General features: G+C 48.6%; 1 protein-coding gene across 1 annotated transcript in view; it reads left to right on the top strand.

The window, feature by feature from the left end:
• Positions 1–8,400: 8,400 nt before the first annotated feature.
• The window catches only part of LOC137541283 (serine/threonine-protein phosphatase 4 regulatory subunit 1-like), a 72,222-nt gene continuing 59,622 nt past the window's right edge, over positions 8,401–21,000 (top strand). Inside the window, exons 1-2 of the mRNA XM_068262521.1 lie at positions 8,401–8,544; positions 15,752–15,796. Coding sequence (XP_068118622.1) covers positions 8,538–8,544; positions 15,752–15,796 — 52 coding nt within the window. The 5' untranslated portion in view covers positions 8,401–8,537. The remainder of the gene's footprint in view (positions 8,545–15,751; positions 15,797–21,000) is intronic.

Below are 21,000 nucleotides of genomic sequence, written 5' to 3'. Positions count from 1 at the left end.
CAGGTATGCAGTGGCAGGTTCACTGAACACAACAGGTATGCAGTGGCGGGTTCACTGAACAGGTATACAGTGGCGGGTCCACTGAACAGAACAGGTATGCAGTGGCGGGTTCACTAAACAGAACAGGTATACAGTGGCGGGTTCACAGAACAGGTATGCAGTGGCAGGTTCACTGAACACAACAGGTATGCAGTGGCGGGTTCACTGAACAGGTATACAGTGGCGGGTCCACTGAACAGAACAGGTATGCAGTGGCGGGTTCACTGAACAGGTATGCAGTGGTGGGTTCACAGCACAGGTATGCAGTGGTGGGTTCAATGAACAGGTATACAGTGGCGGGTCCACTGAACAGAACAGGTATGCAGTGGCAGGTTCACTGAACAGGTATGCGGTGGTGGGTTCACAGCACAGGTATGCAGTGGTGGGTTCACAGCACAGGTATGCAGTGGTGGGTTCACAGCACAGGTATGCAGTGGTGGGTTCACAGCACAGGTATGCAGTGGTGGGTTCACAGCACAGGTATGCAGTGGTGGGTTCACAGAACAGGTATGCAGCCAGACAGGAACAAGTTAAGCCTAACTAATCTTTCCCTGAGAGACAGTCTGCAGCAGCTCGCCCTACTCTCACTAACGCAGGCAGCACACGAGTGACCGTAATGGCCGCCGCTGCCTGCCTTATATAAGGGGGGGTGGGGCTCCAGGGGCTAGTGTAGCCTAATTGGCTACACTGGGCCTGCTGACTGTGATGTAGAGGGTCAAAGTTGACCCTCCATGTGCATTATGGGGCGAACCGAACTTCCGCAAAGGTTCGCCTGCGGGACGCGAACGCGAACCACGGAAGTTCGCATGGAACCGTTCGCAGGCGAACCGTTCGGCCCAACTCTACTGCTGATATTAGTGAGAGAAGGGAGAGACATTGGAGAGACAGGGAAAGAGTTAGGAGATCTGTGAGCTTGCTCCTTGCTGATATTTGTTGCTTAAAAAGCCCCCCAAAAACGCTCTTTTGAGAGCTAATGTTCTTGTGATGAGTTTTTTTTTTTTTGTGTGGCCCACTGACACTTGCATATACAGCCCTGTCTGTCACAGCTGGCCCTTGAATTGCTATACTGTGCCAGGCCCAGCACGTTCAGTGCATACCTTTTCACTGCATCTGTGTGCCTGCTGCACATTGTATTATAATACCAGTCACTGATACCGAGGGCTGTGGAGTCGGAGTTTGAGTCGGGTCAATTTTGGGGGCCTGGAGTCGGGAAAAAATGCACCGACTCTGACTCCTAATGAATTTAAACTGTAATTAAAACAGAAAAAATATGATAAAATGTTCTATTTCTCAGATAATAGTCATCATAAATAATTTATACATACAGTAATAGCTGTGCTTAGTCCACAAAAAATAAAGTAAACCAATCAAAATGAATGACTTGTGCTGCTTCAATAAAGCAGTCCCCGTATTTTTAAAGTCAGATATACACATCTGATTGTGACTGCAGGGCCGGTTCAAGTAACAATTGGGCCCTAGGGCAAAATTAGCCCGGGGGCCCCCACAACAGACATCCCCCGAACCAAAAAGCGTCATTAGAGGCCCTTTGTTGCAGCCAAATTTCCCTCCTGGGCCCCTGAGCTGGCTGCTGACCCTCCCCAATCACCTCCCAACTTAACAGACTCTACAGAGTCCCTGGGGAGCAACAGTTAAGATGGGGGAGGGACACCTTGGGGGCCCCTACAGGCTCTGGGGCAATTGCCCATTTTTTCCTATGGTAGCTCCGGCCCTGTGTGACTGTATATATGATGTGTACACAGGAATCTCTTATATATACTAAATAACATCTATGCTGTAAGTATAAAGCCTGATGTGTAGCCGTGTCACTAATAGAGATGGTCAATGAGATGGAAATAATTCTGCGTTGATTCTGATTTATGCAAATGTAAATGTACCCTTTGCTCATAAAATCAAATAATTTGATACAACATACACATCCCTAAATATTTACATATGTTGTATAGCACTTTTTGTACATATGTATAGCACCTTCTGATGAAGCCGTTTAGGTGAAATGTGATCTCATTAGGTTTTATGTACAGCACGATGCACGTTTTTTAACACCTTTTGTTATTTATGCCTCTCATTTACGGTGGTGTGGGAACCTTTATGTATGGAGGTGTCTGCAATTTGGTATGTGACAAACATCTTGTGCAGTCACACTCTGGTACCACCCACCGTTAAAGGGAACCAGAGAGGAACGGGGGGAGGGGGTGAAAAAAGAAAAAGATTTTATACATACCTGGGGCTTCTTCCAGCCCCATAAGCCTGAATCGCTCCCACGCCGCCGTCCTCAGCTTCCTGGATCCGCCGGTACCGGGCCCGTCACTTCCGGCGGACGTGGCCAATTGTCCGCATCACAGGGGCTCCCTCCATACATGTACGCATGCGGCTGCGCAGTTAGCAGTCACATGCGTATCTGTATGGGGAGAGCACCCTGTGATGCGGAGAATTGGCCGTGTCCGCCGGCCGACTTGCCGACTCGCGGCAATGACGGGACCCGGTGGCGGCGGATCCAGGCAGCGGAGGAGTGCGGCGTGGGAGCGATCCGTGCGTATGGGGCTGGAGGAAGCCCCAGGTATGTATATTGCATCCTCTCTGGTTCCCTTTAACCAGTGTCAGCTTAGCAACCGACACATGGGATAGCTACACCCCACTCGTGGTATCGGATGGAGGGGGATCAGCCAAGACCTTCATAGTGAAGGGTTGCAGTCCCTTTTTGGGGGCCTCACTGGAGACCTATCAGTATTTATGGTGGTCAATTTTAATGATAGTGATGAATATATTAAAGTGAATAATAAGCTATGATTAAGGAGCCATTCATTGCTCCGATACGCGTGAGCTTTTTTCTGTACACTGATGATGGATTTGGAATTGTGAGAAAACGCGGAAAAGCCGCCGTGTGTGTTCAGAACAAGGCGGATGATTCCGCGTCCAACGCGGCGGTTTGCACGCGTAGGCCTACATCTACCATTATGGCTGAACGCGGAGAAACCACCGCATGCTCTGATAGCGGTGCGGCTGGTTCCGCGTCCAGCGCGGTGGGTGGTACACAACACATGGCTGGTGTGGCTGGGACTGATAGTCCACACAGGTTCAGAAGGAAGCGCGCGCGCGCTGAGAGGCAGAACTTTTATGACAGCCAGAAGGGAGTCAGCTGACCAAGCCGGTCAGCTGACGATTCAACCAGTTCCCATTGGTCCAGCACTTAGGGGAGGCGCTGGAGAGCGCTGTGCTATATATACTGGGTGCTGGTCATTCACTGGTTGTCTGCCGTTGCGATCACTACGTGGAAGCACTCAGACCTTTGTTAGATTCTGTGTTACCAGTTGTTATATCCAGACTAGTTCCAGGATGTTGATGATCAAGGACCTCACACCCAGATTAGGGACTTGTATTACCAATCTGTTATACTTCAGAATAATAATCAATAGAGTGGCAGTGAAATTGGAAAGAGCAGGACATAAGTTGCCCGAGAAGACTCAAGAAATTATGAATAAACACTAAACAATACACTGGTATGCCAAATAATCATATCCAAATTTATTAAAGAATTTGTTTATAAATATTAAAAACACATGGGATGGCCACCCCGTCACAACTCATCCACTCAGGCAGTCCACATACAGACACAGCCACACGCCGGCATCTAAATTTCAGATGGAAAACGGAGAAACATCGGTGCTTCAAAACACAGATATGCAGACTGTTGATATCAGGGGAGGGGGCTGACAAACATATGCAGACTGGTGTGGAGCAGTATCAATGTCAGCAGCAGAGTATATCACAGCGACAGCATGAGCATAGACAGCAGATATAGCAAGCATCAAGCGTCAAGAGCTCCCACTGCAAAAGCGCATCAAAAGCGCCAGAGATAAACAGCGTGATACCGTCAATCCAGACTTAGCTCACCAGATCCATGGACGCTCACTGTGGATGGACTGTCCGCTGGATGAACCTGAAGGCTGTGGCGAACTCCTGGTATCAGCCAAAGGTGATTGCCGGATGTTGAACAAAGTCCTCATGAGCTCCGTAAGTGCACAGCTGTACTCAAGGTCCGAGCAATGTGGCTGGTAATTGGCTCAGCCGGGCAGAAAGCCTGGCAGAGTGGTCCTCAGTCAGACCAGTGGAGACCGACAGAGTGGAGATTGGGACGGCGTGGCGTCCCATGCAGGAAACGTGCGACTCCCCCTAATGTTATACTTCAGACTAGTTCCAGGGTATTGATGATCAAGGACCTCACACCCAGATTAGGGACTTGTATTACCAATCTGTTATACTTCAGACTAGTTCCAGGGTGTTGATGATCACAGACCTCACACCCAGACTAGGGAATTGTATTATCATTCTGTTATACTTCAGACTAGTTCCAGGGTGTTGATGATCACGGAGCTCACACCAAGACTAGGCATTGTTTATTATCTGTTATGACCTTCTGCTTTCCTGACCACTCTTCTGATTACTGATTTGGTACTTCGCTATATCTGATATTCTGTTGCCAAACTCTGCATGTATTAGGATTACTGAATCTGTCTCCTGTCTTTGTACTTATCTGTCCGTGTGTTGCCGACCTGGCTTGCTCGACCTCGAGAGCTATCTCCCTACCTTAGAGATAGTTCACAGATCATTAGTGACACTCTCCTATTGGTGTCACTAACGCTCTGATCCTTCCATCTCCTGGCCTGGCTCCTCCCTTCGGGAGATTCTCAGGTTACTGGAAGGCACTTGTTCTCTTTTGCAGTATAGCCTACTGCTCTGATACCTGTTCTCCAGGTATTGCCCTCAAAGTATTTACTGTTGCACCAAAACACTCATATCTCTCCGGTGTCCAGAGGTTAGTGATATATCTGATTATCGGTGATACTGCAGATCATCAATAATCGGGTATATATCTGTATTCTTGGTGATACTGCAGATCACCAATAATCAGATCCTCTCTGTGTTACACCGATCGTTACAGGAATAAAGAGAGTTTTTCTACTTCACCCTACCTCTTGGTGTAGCGGGTCTTCCTTGGCTATTTATGAATAATACTTTTAATGTATCTATAGGGCATGTCAGTCTAGGCATTAGTGTTTATAATGTCTGTTCCCAAAGCACGGTGCTTAGGGGTAATATTTGATTATTTTCTCTCATTTATTCCTCACATTAATTCCCTAACCAGCTCCTGTCATCTCCAACTCAAAAACATAGCACGTATCCGACCTTTTCTCTCTCATGACACAACCAAAATGCTAGTACATGCTCTTATTATATCTCGTTTGGACTAATGCAATATATTGCTTGGTAGACTTCCAACTAAACGACTAGCACCGCTCAAATCTGTACTGAACTCTGCTGCTCGACTCATTCATCTCTCCTCTCGCTCTTCCTCTGCTGCTCCTCTCTGTCAAGCTCTTCACTGGCTACCAATTAACCAGAGGATCCAGTTTAAACTCTTATCCCTAACCTACAAAGCTCTCCACAATCTCTCTCCCCTGTACATCTCCTCACTAGTTTCCAGATACCAACCCAACCGTAATCTCAAATCTGCACACAAGCTTCTTTTATCCTCTTCTAAATTACCTCCTCACATTCACGTGTACAAGACTTCTCACTTGCCTCACCCCTCCTCTGGAATACCCTTCCACAGCACATCCGCCACCTTTGAAATCTTTAAACACTCCCTCAAAACCCGCGTACGTTAAAAAAGGGCGCCGGGAAAAAAGGGCGCAGGGTTTTAAACGATAATCATGAATAACGTTTGAAAAAAATTTGTGCTATATTTCGTTTAAAAATAATGTTTTATAAAGTTATAAATCATTAAATAATGTGTATAAAATCGGCAATTTTAAAAACGTTAATCTTCCCTGTTTAAAAAGTGAAATTTATAATAACGTTTTATAAAACATTAATAAGAATTTTACTAAAGCTATACCTAACCCTACTCTCACACAGAACCCTCCCTGTACCTATCCCTAACCTCTAGACCCCCCTGTTGGTGCCTAAACCTAAGACCCCCCTGTTGGTGCCTAAACCTAAGACCCCCCTGGTGGTGCCTAAACCTAAGACCCCCCTGGTGGTGCCTAAACCTAAGACCCCCCTGGTGGTGCCTAAACCTAAGACCCCCCTGGTGGTGCCTAAACCTAAGACCCCCCTGGTGGTGCCTAAACCTAAGACCCCCCTGGTGGCGCCTAAACCTAAGACCCTCCTTGTGATGCCTAAACCTAAGACCCCTCTGTGATAAGCATTAATAACGTTTTAAAAAAAATATGGTGCGGTTTTTCGTTTAAAAATGTTTAAAAAACAAAAACAAACAAATTGTACGGTTTTTCGTTTAAAAGTAATGTTTTAAAAAATATTGTACTGTTTTTCGTTTAAAAATAATGTTTAAAAAATTATAAATCATTAAATAATGGGTAATCATGAGAAGCAGTTATAAAACATTAAAAGTCTCCGGGCGCCGCTTTTAAAACGTTATTTTTCTCCGGCGCCCTTTTTTCCTGTTGGGCGCCCATTAAACGATATTTATTATGGGAGTGAATGGCGGCGCCCTTTTTGTCCACCTGCCTCATGCGCCCAAATTTCCTGCTTCCCTCAAAACCCACCTTTTCCGACAAGCATATTCTCTAGCTTAGGCCATGCACCCTTCAACTTCGCATCGAAATTTACTCCTTACTAAATAACCTAATCACGCTTTGCCTGTACATATACTGTATACCTCCCCCACCTCTTGTTTCCACCCCATTTCTTTAGATTTTAAGCTCGCAAGGGCAGGGCTCTCACCCTTTTGTGTCATGGAATGTTATTATTTATTTGTTTATTTATTTTTAAACAGCCTTTATTAAAAATGAAAAAGTAATACAATCAGCATAAAGATGTATCACACATCCAGTACAGCATTATGATGTAGCTATAAATGGATCAAATAAACATCAAATTGACCATACAGCAGTTTTTGGATGGATGCAAGTATGCAAATTTCCACACAGCTGAATGGTAATCATTCAATCCTTAGCTGGCTTGATTACCATTTGCTAGCTGGCTGTGAATGCAAAGGACTCCCATAAGAAATACATGCAGTATTATGTAACAACATGCATGCAGGAAATCCAGGGCTATCTGGCCGCAGCTTAGCTGCAACAAGCAATTGGTGGAATGATGACAGGCTTGACAGCATCCTTAGCTGCCCAGAACTGCAGAGCGATTGCAAATGAAAGAAACTTATTGCGAATACACAACCGAATGCAAGCAGATAAGCCCGAACTGTCCATTTGCAGCTCCACTGCAACGGACAGAACACGCTACAGGAGGGATCCTTACATATTCCTCATGTTCACTCCCTAACCAGCTCCTGTCATCTCCAACTCAAAAACATATCTCACATCCGACCTTTTCTCACTCAAGACACAACTAAAATGTTAATACATGCTCTTATAATATCTCGTCTGGACTACTGTAGAATACTACTTTGTTGACTACCTTGTAACAGACAGGCCCCGCTCCAGTCGGTACTAAACTCAGCTGCTCGTCTCATTCATCTTTCTTCTCAATCTTCCTCTGCTGCCCCTCTCTGTCAAGCTAGTCACTGGCTACCAATTAACCGGAGGATCCAGTTCAAACTCCTAACCCTAACCTACAAAGCTCTCTATAATCTCTCTCCTCAGTACATATCCTCATTAATATCCAGATACCAACCCAATCGTAATCTCAGATCTGCACATTTTCTTCTGTTGTCCTCCTCTAAAATTGCCTCCTTACATTCACGTTTACAAGATTTTGCACACACTTCACTCCTCCTCTGGAATGCCCTCCTACAACACATCTGTCACTCGCCAACCTTTGTTACCTTTAAATGCTATCTCTCTAAAAACTCATTTGTTCCGACAAGCATATGCGCTCCCTTAGGCCACTTCCCTTTGTCCTAAGACCAAATTGCACTCCTACTAGGTATCCTAAAACACACTGTCTCTATGTATTTGTTGTATACAATTCCTCCTCTTGTTACCCCCCCCCCCCCCCCATTCTCTTTAGATTGTAAGCTCACAAGGGCCGAGCTCTCTCCCCCTTTTGTGTCTTGAAAATTATTATACATTCTATTTCTCATGTTACTTTTATCACTGCCATTACCAATTCTGTATTCTGTGTAATTTTCGTATTTTGACATTTTGAATTATGTATCTTGTATATTGGAGTAACTATTGTCTGTACTATTATGTACCTCATGTTTGTTTCTTACTTTGTACAGCGCCACGAAATATGTTGGCACTTTATAAATAAATAATAATCATCATCATCATAATCATAATAATAGTAATACAGTAATAATCTTATAGTGTGCAGTTCCCATGTTGAGCACCAGGGGGCGCGCGTGCCTCAAGAGGAGGAGAGACTTCCCCGCGCGCGCGTCCTCAGCCGCAGAGCAGTCAGGAGCGAGCAGCGGGAACGCGCTCGCCTTGTGACGGGGACGCGCCTGGAAGTGGGGGGCGCGCAATTGTCCTCCCGGCTCAGCCCTCAAGATGGCCGGTAAGTAGAGTGCGAGCCGCCCGGTGCCCCCCGCCTGTGCTGTGTGCGGTCATGTGACCGGGGGGGATGGGCTGCCCCGGCCTCTGTCTCCCCCCGAGTCCCCCCCTCCCCCCTGTGTGTGCTGTCACCAGCCCTGTATGCAGGATGTGTGTATATACTGTATATGTGTAATGTGTGTATAATATACAGTGTGTATATGACCTGCCTGCAGCCCCTGATCTCTCTATATCACTATATGTACATAATCATCATTGTGTATTATCACTATATGTCCCCCCTCTCCCCTGTGTGTGCTGTCACCAGCCCTGTATGCAGGATGTGTGTATATACTGTATATGTGTAATGTGTGTATAATATACAGAGTGTATATGACCTGCCTGCAGGCTGCAGCCCCTGATCTCTCTATATCACTATATATACATAATCATCATTGTGTATTATCACTATATGTCCCCCCTCCCCCCTGTGTGTGCTGTCACCAGCCCTGTATGCAGGATGTGTGTATATGTGTAATGTGTATACAGTAATGTATATCACCTGCCTGCAGCCCTTGATCTCTCTATATCACTATATGTACATAATCATCATTGTGTATTATCACTATATGTCCCCCCTCCCCCCTGTGTGTGCTGTCACCAGCCCTGTATGCAGGATGTGTGTATATGTGTAATGTGTATACAGTAATGTATATCACCTGCCTGCAGCCCCTGATCTCTCTATATCACTATATGTACATAATCATCATTGTGTATTATCACTATATGTGTCCCACTCCCCCCTGTCTGTACGGTCACCAGCCCTGTATGCAGGATGTATGTATATATTGTATATGTGTAATGTGTGTTTAATATACAGAGTGTATAGGACCTGCCTGAAGCCCCTGATCTCTCTATATATGTACATAATCATCATTGTGTATTATCACTTTATGTCGTCGTCCCCCAGCCTTTGATATCACTTTATATACATTACTATCATTGTGTCATATGTCCCCCTCCTCCTTTCTGTACTGTCACCAGCCCTGTATGCAGGATGTGTGTATATATTGTATATATGTAATGTGTATAATGTATATCACCTGCCTGCAGCCTCTGATCTCACTATATCACTATATGTACATTATTATCATTGTGTATTATCACTATATGTACCCCTTCCCCTTCCCGTACCGTCACCAGCACTGTATGCAGGATGTATGTATTCTGTATAATGTACAGAGTGTATATCCTGCATATACCACTATGTGTACATTATTATTGTGTCATATGGCCTCCTTCTCCTGTATATCACCTGCCCGCAGCCTCTCATCTCTCTATATCACTTTATGTGCATTATTATTATATGCCTCCCTGTCTGTACTGTCACGAGCCCTGTATGCAGGATGTGTGTGTATATACTGTATATGTGTATAATGTATACAACTTGCCTGCAGCCTCTCATCTCTCTATATCACTATACACAATTAGCGGCCGCTATGCATGTTACACTTGCCCCATGCAGTGTAGCGTGCTTTACTTAGTAACGTGTGTTGCTTACATAGCAATGAGCACTTCTTTAAATACCGGCCGCAGCTGTGAAGTATCGCGACTGTGATACTTCACCAGTGCGGCCACTACTATGTTAATTATTAGTTAATTTAGCGCACATTGCTTCCGTTACTAAGTAAGGCACGCTACACTGCAAGGAGTAAGCGTAGTGTGCATAGCGTCTGCTAATTTTTTTTTAGCGAGCACTGCTGAAGCAGCACTTGTTTGTGACTCAAGGCCAAAATCAGGAAAATCATGACAAAGTAGAACGCGGTCGGTTTCGATTTTAGGACATTGATGATGGCTCAGAACCTCAGCCGGGTTTATCTGCAGAGTGTGGGAAAGGAGAGGTATAAGGGATGTGCAAGAGTGTGGGAATGGAGAGGTATGAGGGATGTGCAGAGGTGGGAATGGAGAGGTATGAGGGATGTGCAGAGTATGGGGATGGAGAGATATGAGGGATGTGCAGAGTGTGGGAATGGAGAGGTATGATGCAGATTGGGGGAATGGAGAGGTATGATGCATAGTGTGGGAATGGAGTGGTATGAGGGATGTGCAGATTGGGGGAATGGAGAGGTATGATGCATAGTGTGGGAATGGAGAGGTATGAGGGATGTGCAGAGTGTGGGGATGGAGAGGTATGAGGGATGTGCAGAGTGTGGGGATGGAGAGGTATGAGGGATGTGCAGAGTGTGGAAATGGAGAGGTATGAGGGATATGGAGAGGTATGAGGGATGTACAAAGTGTGGGAATCTCGAGGTATGATGCAGAGTGTGGGGATGGAGCAGTATTGGGGATGTGCAGAGTGTGGGGATGGAGATGTATGTGCAGAGTGTGGAAATGGAGAGGTACGAGGGATGTGCAGAGTATGGGAATGGAGAGGTATGAGGGATCTGCAGAGTGTGGGGATGGAGAGGTATGAGGCATGTGCAGAGTGCGGCAATAGAGAGATATGGGGAATGTGCAGAGTGCGGCAATAGAGAGATATGGGGGATGTGCAGAGTGCGACAATAGAGAGATATGGGGGATGTGCAGAGTGCGGCAATAGAGAGATATGGGGGATGTGCAGAGTGCGGCAATAGAGAGATATGGGGGATGTGCAGAGTGTGGGGATGGAGAGGTATGTGGCATGTGCAGAGTATGGGACTGGAAAGGTATGAGGGACGTGCAGAGTGTGGGAATGGAGAGATATGGTGAAGAGTGTGGGGAGGGAGAGGTATGATGTATATGTGCAGAGCGCTGCGTAATATGTTGGCGCTTTATAAATACAATAAATAAATAAATGGAGAGGTATGATGCAGATGTGCAGTGTGGGGATTGATGTGCAGAGTGTGGGAAAGGAGAGGTATGAAGCAGAGTGTGGTGATGGAGAGGTATGATGCAGAGTGTGGTGATGGAGAGGTATGATGCAGAGTGTGGGAATGGAGAGGCATGATGCAGAGTGTGAGAATGGAGAGGTATGATGCAGAGTGTGGGTATGGAGAGGTATGATGCAGAGTGTGGGTATGGAGAGGTATGAGGGAGGTGCAGAGTGTGAGAATCGAGAGGTATGATATAGAGTGTTGGGATGGAGAGGTATGAGGGATGTGCAGAGTGTGGGAATGGAGAGGTATGATGCAGAGTGTGGGAATGGAGAGGTATGATGCAGAGCGTTGGAATGGAGAGGTATGACGGATGTGCAGAGTGTGGGAATGGAGAGGTATGATGCAGAGTGTGGGAATGGAGAGGTATGATGCAGAGTGTGGGAATGGAGAGGTATGATGCAGAGTGTGGAAATGGAGAGGTATGATGCAGAGTGTGGGAATGGAGAGGTATGATGCAGAGTGTGGGAATGGAGAGGTATGATGCAGAGTGTGGGAATGGAGAGGTATGATGCAGAGTGTGGGAAAGGAGAGGTATGATGCAGAGTGTGGGAAAGGAGGGGTATGATGCAGAGTGTGGGAAAGGAGAGGTATGATGCAGAGTGTGGGAAAGGAGAGGTATGATGCCGAGTGTGGGAAAGGAGAGGTATGATGCCGAGTGTGGGAAAGGAGAGGTATGATGCCGAGTGTGGGAAAGGAGAGGTATGATGCAGAGTGTGGGAAAGGAGAGGCATGATGCAGAGTGTGGGAAAGGAGAGGCATGATGCAGAGTGTGGGAAAGGAGAGGTATGATGCAGAGTGTGGGAAAGGAGAGGTATGATGCAGAGTGTGGGAATCGATAGGTATGATGCAGAGTGTGGGTATGGAGAGGTATGATGCAGAGTGTGGGTATGGAGAGGTATGAGGGAGGTGCAGAGTGTGAGAATCGAGAGGTATGATATAGAGTGTTGGGATGGAGAGGTATGAGGGATGTGCAGAGTGTGGGAATGGAGAGGTATGATGCAGAGTGTGGGAATGGAGAGGTATGATGCAGAGCGTTGGAATGGAGAGGTATGACGGATGTGCAGAGTGTGGGAATGGAGAGGTATGACGGATGTGCAGAGTGTGGGAATGGAGAGGTATGATGCAGAGTGTGGGAATGGAGAGGTATGATGCAGAGTGTGGGAATGGAGAGGTATGATGCAGAGTGTGGAAATGGAGAGGTATGATGCAGAGTGTGGGAATGGAGAGGTATGATGCAGAGTGTGGGAATGGAGAGGTATGATGCAGAGTGTGGGAATGGAGAGGTATGATGCAGAGTGTGGGAAAGGAGAGGTATGATGCAGAGTGTGGGAAAGGAGGGGTATGATGCAGAGTGTGGGAAAGGAGAGGTATGATGCAGAGTGTGGGAAAGGAGAGGTATGATGCAGAGTGTGGGAAAGGAGAGGTATGATGCCGAGTGTGGGAAAGGAGAGGTATGATGCCGAGTGTGGGAAAGGAGAGGCATGATGCAGAGTGTGGGAAAGGAGAGGCATGATGCAGAGTGTGGGAAAGGAGAGGTATGATGCAGAGTGTGGGAAAGGAGAGGTATGATGCAGAGTGTGGGAATGGATAGGTATGATGGAGAGTGTGGGGATGGAGAGGTATGATGCAGAGTGTGGGAATCGAGAGGTATGATATAGAGTGTTGGGATGGAGAGGTATGAGGGATGTACAGAGTGTGGGAATGGAGAGATATGATGCAGAGCATGGGAATGGAGAGATATGATGCAGAGCGTGGGATAGATAGGTATGACGGATGTGCAGAGTGTGGGAATGGAGAGGTATGATGCAGAGTGTGGGAATGGAGAGGTATGATGCAGAGTGTGGGAATGGAGAGGTATGATGCAGAGTGTGGGAATGGAATGGTATGATGCAGAGTGTGGGAATGGAGAGGTATAATGCAGAGTGTGGGAATGGAGAGGTATGATGCAGAGTGTGAGAATGGAGAGGTATGATGCAGAGTGTGAGAATGGAGAGGTATGATGCAGAGTGTGGGAATGGAGAGGTATGATGCAGAGTGTGGGAAAGGAGAGTATAATGCAGAGTGTGGGAATGGATAGGTATGATGGAGAGTGTGGGAATGGAGAGGTATGATGCAGAGTGGGAAAGGATAGGTATGATGTAGATCGGGGGGATGGAGAGGTATGATGTAGAGTGGGGGGATGGAGAGGTGTGAGGGATGTGCAGAGTGTGGGAATGGAGAGGTATGATGCAGAGTGTGAGAATGGAGAGGTGTGAGGGATGTGCAGAGTGTGAGAATGGAGAGGTATGATGCAGAGTGTGGGAATGGAGAGGTGTGAGGGATGTGCAGAGTGTGGGAATGGAGAGGTATGATGCAGAGTGTGGGAATGGAGAGGTATGAGGGATGTGCAGAGTGTGGGAATGCAGAGGCATGAGGGATGTGCAGAGTGTGGGACTGTAGAGGTATGATGCAGAGTGTGGGATTCTAGAGGTATGATGCAGAGTGTGGGAATGGAGAGGTGTGATGCAGAGTGTGGGAATGGAGAGGTGTGATGCAGAGTGTGGGAATGGAGAGGTGTGATGCAGAGTGTGGGAATGGAGAGGTGTGATGCAGAGTGTGGGAATGGAGAGGTGTGATGCAGAGTGTGGGAATGGAGAGGTGTGATGCAGAGTGTGGGAATGGAGAGGTGTGATGCAGAGTGTGGGAATGGAGAGGTGTGATGCAGAGTGTGGGAATGGAGAGGTGTGATGCAGAGTATGGGAATGGAGAGGTATGATGCAGAGTGTGGGATTCTAGAGGTGTGATGCAGAGTGTGGGAATGGAGAGGTGTGATGCAGAGTGTGGGAATGGAGAGGTGTGATGCAGAGTGTGGGAATGGAGAGGTGTGATGCAGAGTGTGGGAATGGAGAGGTGTGATGCAGAGTGTGGGAATGGAGAGGTGTGATGCAGAGTGTGGGAATGGAGAGGTGTGATGCAGAGTGTGGGAATGGAGAGGTGTGAGGCAGAGTGTGGGAATGGAGAGGTGTGATGCAGAGTGTGGGAATGGAGAGGTGTGAGGCAGAGTGTGGGAATGGAGAGGTGTGATGCAGAGTGTGGGAATGGAGAGGTGTGATGCAGAGTGTGGGAATGGAGAGGTGTGATGCAGAGTGTGGGAATGGAGAGGTGTGATGCAGAGTGTGGGAATGGAGAGGTGTGATGCAGAGTGTGGGAATGGAGAGGTGTGATGCAGAGTGTGGGAATGGAGAGGTGTGATGCAGAGTGTGGGAATGGAGAGGTGTGATGCAGAGTGTGGGAATGGAGAGGTGTGATGCAGAGTGTGGGAATGGAGAGGTGTGATGCAGAGTGTGGGAATGGATAGGTGTGATGCAGAGTGTGGGGATGGAGAGGTATGATGCATAGTGTGGGGATGGAGAGGTATGATGCAGAGTGTGGGAATGGAGGGGTGTGATTCAGAGTGTGGGGATGGAGAGGTGTGATGCAGAGTGTGGGAATGGAGGGGTGTGATGCAGAGTGTGGGGATGGAGAGGTGTGATGCAGAGTGTGGGAATGGAGGGGTGTGATGCAGAGTGTGGGAATGGAGGGGTGTGATGCAGAGTGTGGGGATGGAGAGGTATGATGGATGTGCAGAGTGTGGGGATGGAGAGGTATATTGCAGAGTGTGGGAATGGAGAGGTGTGATGCAGAGTGTGGAGATGGAGAGGTATGAGGGATGTGCAGAGTGTGGGAATGGAGAGGTATGATGCAGAGTGTGGGAATGGAGAGGTATGAGGGATCTGCAGAGGTTGGGGATAGAGAGGCACCAGGGCTGGCGCTACCATAGAGGCAAAAGCGGCATTTGCCCCTGGACCCCGACCTCTGCTGAGGCCCCAGCAGCGCCGACCCTTCTATATTTTTTCTTCACACCCCCCGCTCGCACTGCTCCCCGGGGGCCCAGCTGCAAGTATATTAGCTGCCATAATTACCTTATTCCGGGGGGGGTGAGCGGGCAGGCAGTGGCTGCACTCGGAGACACGCTGTCTCCCTCCTTCTCTATGACCCGGCGTGTGTTTACACATGAGGCGTCGGGTCATAGAGAAGGAGGGAGACAGCGTGTCTCCAAGTGCAGCCTCTGCCCGCCCGCTCACCCGCTAGGAATAAGGTAATTATGGCTGCTAATATACTACTACGCTGAAAGGCCACAGGGCCCCTTGAACCGGCCCTGAGAGGCACCCTGATATTAAGTGTTGTACAGACATCCCGACACACTTTGATGGTTACGAGGCAGGATAAGCTGACTTTTGTGCACATTGTTTCTCACATGAAAGCCGTGTCTCACTTCCTGCTTGTGTTTCCTCGCAGGGATTCCTCTCTACTTTGTGGACCTACAAGATGATCTGGATGACTGTAAGTAATTTGTCATGCAGCACGTCACCCTGCGTCTCCACTTCCTCCTTTACATCACTCTCACTTCCTGTGGTTGCCCGCTCCTCGTGCTGCATGCTTGCTATGTAATGCACAGTCTTATTATTTCAGTGGCAGAAGTCTTCCCTGCCAGCCCCTGTCTTGGTCTGTGTCATTACTGTCATCATAAGAAACCCCAGGCCACACACAGCTCTATGATGGAGCATATGTAAGGGCAGACTTGTGCTGCAGCCTGTGTGGTGCCCCGGATGAGGGGGACCCAGGATGAAAGGGACCCAGGATGAAGGGGACCCAGGATGAGGGGGATCCAGGATGAAGGGGGACCCAGTATGAAGGGGACGCAGGATGAGGGGGACCCAGTATTAAGGGTACCCAGGATGAGGGGGATCCAGTAAGAAGGGGACCCAGTATGAGGGGGACCTGGGATGAAGGGGACGCAGCGTGAAGGGGACCCAGGATGAGGGGGACGCAAGGTGAAGTGGACCCAGTATGAGGGAGACCCGGGATGAGGGGGACCCAGGTGCCCCTGTGTTCACTATCCTTGCGCAGATGTGAGAGCAGACTTGAGGTGCAGCCTCTGTGGTTCCCTAGGATGAGGGGGGCCCAGGATGAGGGGGAACCAGGTGCCCCTGTGTTCACTGTCCATGGGCAGATGTGGGGGCAGACTTGTGGTGCATCCTCTTTGATTCCCTAGGATGAGGGGGAAACAGGTGCCCCTTAATAAGTTCACTGTGCTTTGGAATTGTCCCTTGGTGGTGTGAGTACGTGGCAGTGGTATTGGATTGGAGCCAGTGATTAGAGTGAGGGGAGGTGGGGTGACATATAGTGTCCGGGGGGGGGGGGCATATGGTGCTGGCGGGACTGCAGACCTCAGTGACACCACAGAGAGGGTATCCATGTATCTTTATACTGTAATGTACAGCTGTTCCCCATGTATAGACATATAGATTCCCTGTATGTGAGCAGTATCTGCAATATCCCTGCCCCTGTCACATGACAGGCTATAGTTCTCCTATGTATAGACATTATATAGATTCCTAGTATGTGAGCAGTATCTGCTGTCACATGATGGCCTGTATAGGTAGTGACGGGGTTAATCATTTAACACAAAGGTTACAGCACTGAACTCTTTAAAAAACAAACATCATACAGATGAGGGTTCAGAGGGAGCTGCGCTGACTGTAAAAGGAAGTGAAAGAAGCCGTAAAGATGAGCAAAACAGCATGTGGGTGTAAATAAAATCTTTACTGTATTCTCCACCAATGTGACAGACACTCACCAATCCCGTCTTACTATTCCACCGCTGCCACCAATGTGACAAACACCCACCAATCCTGTCTTACAATCCTACCACTGCCACCAAAGGGACAAACACCCACCAATCCCATCTTACTATCCCACCGCAGCCACCAATGTGTGTGTCCCCAATCATGGCCACGGCGAACTGCGCAGACGCAGAACTACAGTTCGCCGCGGCCCACGTGGCCATGACTGACAGCGGCGCTGTGCGCAGCTGCAGTAAGGCCGAATACCGATCACGGAGACCGGGACAGCGGCGGGGAGCAGAGCAGTCGGCGTGGGACAGTCGGCAGCAAGGGGCTGGAGAAAGCCCCAGGTGAGTAAAGCTAATTTTACACAATTTGCCTGATAACTCCTTTATCGGTCAATTAGAACCGCCAGGGGGCAGCGCAGCACTATATTTTATTTTTATTTTTTTTTAAAGCCATGTAGCTAGCCTACCGCTAGCTACATGATAGCCGCGAGTAGCGGCATCCCCCTACCTACTGCGATCGCCTCCGGCGATCAGCGGAAGCAGGAAATCCCGTTCAGAACGGGATTTCCTGCTGGGCTTCCCCGGTCGCCATGGCGACGATCGTCATCGACGTCGTGGGGAGTCCCGATCCACCCCTCAGCGCTGCCTGGCGCTGATAGGCCAGGCTGCGCAAGGGGTCTGGAGGGGGGGCGTCGCGGCGGTTAGCGGCGAATCGGCGCGGAGCGGCGGCAATCGGGAAGTACACGCAGCTAGCAAAGTGCTAGCTGCGTGTACAGAAAAAAAATTATGCAAATCGGCCCAGTAGGGCCTGAGAAATCCTCCTGCGCGCGTAGCCCGACCTGAGGTCGGGCTTACCGCCAGGGAGGTTAAGAACGGATTCAGGTTAAAGTGGACCCAAATTAAAAATACAAGATTTCAGAAATAAAATCTATTGTCTAAATTATAAAATAAATAGTAGCCTTTTTTCAGCTGCATGATGACAAATATAAAATATTTTACATTTATTGGAGGAACCCCTCCCTTCCTTTCATATTGCCGGGACAAAATCCAGCAAACTGTTGGAGTAGGTGGTGTCCGGAAATGGAGGAATTGCTAATGGCTGCCCCAGTATAACCCTAGTTATGAAAAGATAAGGGTGAAAAGCATGCACTGAAATGCTCATAGGCTTGAAGGAGTGTTTATTTATCTTTGTATTTGTCAGAGTGGTGCAACTAAATATTTTTAATTAAAAAAAATGTTTGGTTTGGGTCTGCTTTAAGAATGAGCCTACAATCCCTATCTCGTTCGTTAACCGGGGACTACTTGAATACACAAATATAAAGCTGGCAAACAAATATATCTGGCAGCTGAACAGGTTGGTTGGATAGATTAGAACTGAAGTGAGAAGAATATGGAGGCTGCTATATTTATTTCCTGTTAAACAATACCAGTTGCCTGGCAGTCCTGCTAACTTAGTGTCCAACTCACCCCAGAAACAAGCATGTGGCTAATCTTGTCAGATCTGACAATAATGTCAGAAACACCTGATCTGCTGCATGCTTGTTCAGGGGCTATGGCTAAAAGTATTAGGCAGAGGTTCAGCAGGACACCAGGCAACTGGTATTGCTTAAAAGGAAATAAATATGGCCACCTGCATACGCCTCTCATTTCAGTTGTCCTTTAACCAGCCGGGCGGTATGGACAAGCTCAGCTCGTCCATCACCGCCGGAGGCTGCCGCTCAGGCCCTGCTGGGCCGATTTTCATCAAATAAAAAGCAGCACATGCAGCCGGCACTTTGCCAGCCGCGTGTGCTGCCTGATCGCCGCCGCGAGGGTCCCCCCAGCCGCCTGAGCCTAGTGTAGCCGGAACAAAAAGTTCCGGCCAGCGCTAAGGGCTGGATCGGAGGCGGCTGACGTCCATGACGTCACTCCGCTCGTCGCCATGGCGACAAAGTAAGCAAAACACGCCGGAGGCGATCAGAAGAACGCCTTCGGAGCGCCCTCTAGTGGGCCAACTTTCATTTGGCTGCATGAAATAGTTTTTTTTTTATTTAAAAAAAACCCTCCCGCAGCCGCCCTGGCGATCTTAATAGAACGCCAGGGTGGTTAAGTAAGAGTTGAGAAATGGGGTAGAATGTTTGAAAGTCCAATAAGCGATAAAGTCTTGTGCTAAAATAATCCAAAATGGTGATCTGGCCGGTGTCCTGCCGGCCTGTCGATTGATGGAATTCAACAACAGATGATAGACAAAGTACTCTGGACCAAGTGTATCTCTGGGTTTTACCCACTTCTCCAACTGGGAGGGTATATGACACGCAAATGTCCAGCCTTGTATAATTGGAACGGGGGGCAGAAAGATTTTGGCAGGTTTCCTGATTTGCGAGTCTCTCAATGCCCATAGAATGTAACAAGACATGTATTGCATATTTGCATTCAGCAAGGCACCATGAATCCACAGATATGCGAGTGGTAAATGTGAAAGTGTTCCGAAATTCTTTATTGTGCAGCCATGCTAAGCACGAGCAGTGTGAAAATCACTCAGGGTGTGTCAGACTAACCTTACTAACTTGCCAAAAAATGGTTTGACAAGTTTGCATCACCCTAAAGCCTATGAATTATGAAGGAATATGGATTTAAAGGTGACTGGAAGTTCACCACCCACCACATGTCACATGCACCATGTTACATGACAGCTAGACAGGGCCACCGCCCACAATATGTCACGCACACCATGTCACATGACAGCTAGACAGGGCCGTCGTCCACAATATGTCACACACACCATGTTACATGACAGCTAGACAGGTCCGAAGCCCAACACGTGTCACACACAGCATGTCACATGACAGCTAGATGGGGCCGCCGCCCACCTCGTGTAACACACACAGCATGTCACATGACAGCTAGATGGGGCCGCCGCCCACCTCGTGTAACACACACAGCATGTCACATGACAGCTAGATAGGGCCGCCGCCCACCAGGTGTCAAACACACAGCATGTCACATGACAGCTAGACAGGGCCTCCCCCACCATGTGTCACACACACAGCATGTCACATGGCAGCTAGACAGGGCTGCACCCCCACCACGTGTCACACACACAGCATGTCACATGACAGCTAGACAGGGCCGCCACCCACCACGTGTCACACACACAGCATGTCACATGACAGCTAGACAGGGCCGCTGCCCACCACGTGTCTCACACAGCATGTCACATGACAGCTAGACAGGGCTGCTGCCCACGACTTGTCACACACAGCATGTCACATGACAGCTAGACAGGGCCGCCGCCCACGATATGTCACACACACCATGTCACATGACAGCTAGACAGGGCCGTCGTCCACAATATGTCACACACACCATGTTACATGACAGCTAGACAGGTCCGCAGCCCAACACGTGTCACACACAGCATGTCACTTGACAGCTAGATGGGGCCGCCGCCCACCTCGTGTAACACACTCAGCGTGTCACATGACAGCTAGATAGGGCCGCTGCCCACCAGGTGTCAAACACACAGCATGTCACATGACAGGTAGACAGGGCCGCCACCCACGTGTCACACACAGCATGTCACATAACAGCTAGACAGGGCCTCCCCCCACCATGTGTCACACACAGCATGTCACATGGCAGCTAGACAGGGCCGCCCCCCCACCACGTGTCACACACACAGCATGTCACATGACAGCTAGACAGGGCCGCCCCCCCCACCACGTGTCACACACACAGCATGTCACATGACAGCTAGACAGGGCCTCCCCCCACCATGTGTCACACACATCATGTCACATGACAGCTAGACAGGGCCACCCCCCCACCACGTGTCACACACACACAACATGTCACATGACAGCTAGACAGGGCCGCCGCCCACTACGTGTCACACACACAGCATGTCACATGACAGCTAGACAGGGCTGCTGCC

Source organism: Hyperolius riggenbachi, chromosome 12 (genome assembly GCF_040937935.1).
Source record: "Hyperolius riggenbachi isolate aHypRig1 chromosome 12, aHypRig1.pri, whole genome shotgun sequence".
NCBI classification, from domain to species: Eukaryota; Metazoa; Chordata; class Amphibia; order Anura; family Hyperoliidae; genus Hyperolius; species Hyperolius riggenbachi.
Note: the sequence above shows the minus strand (reverse complement) of the source record. Positions and strands in the feature narration are given on the sequence as shown.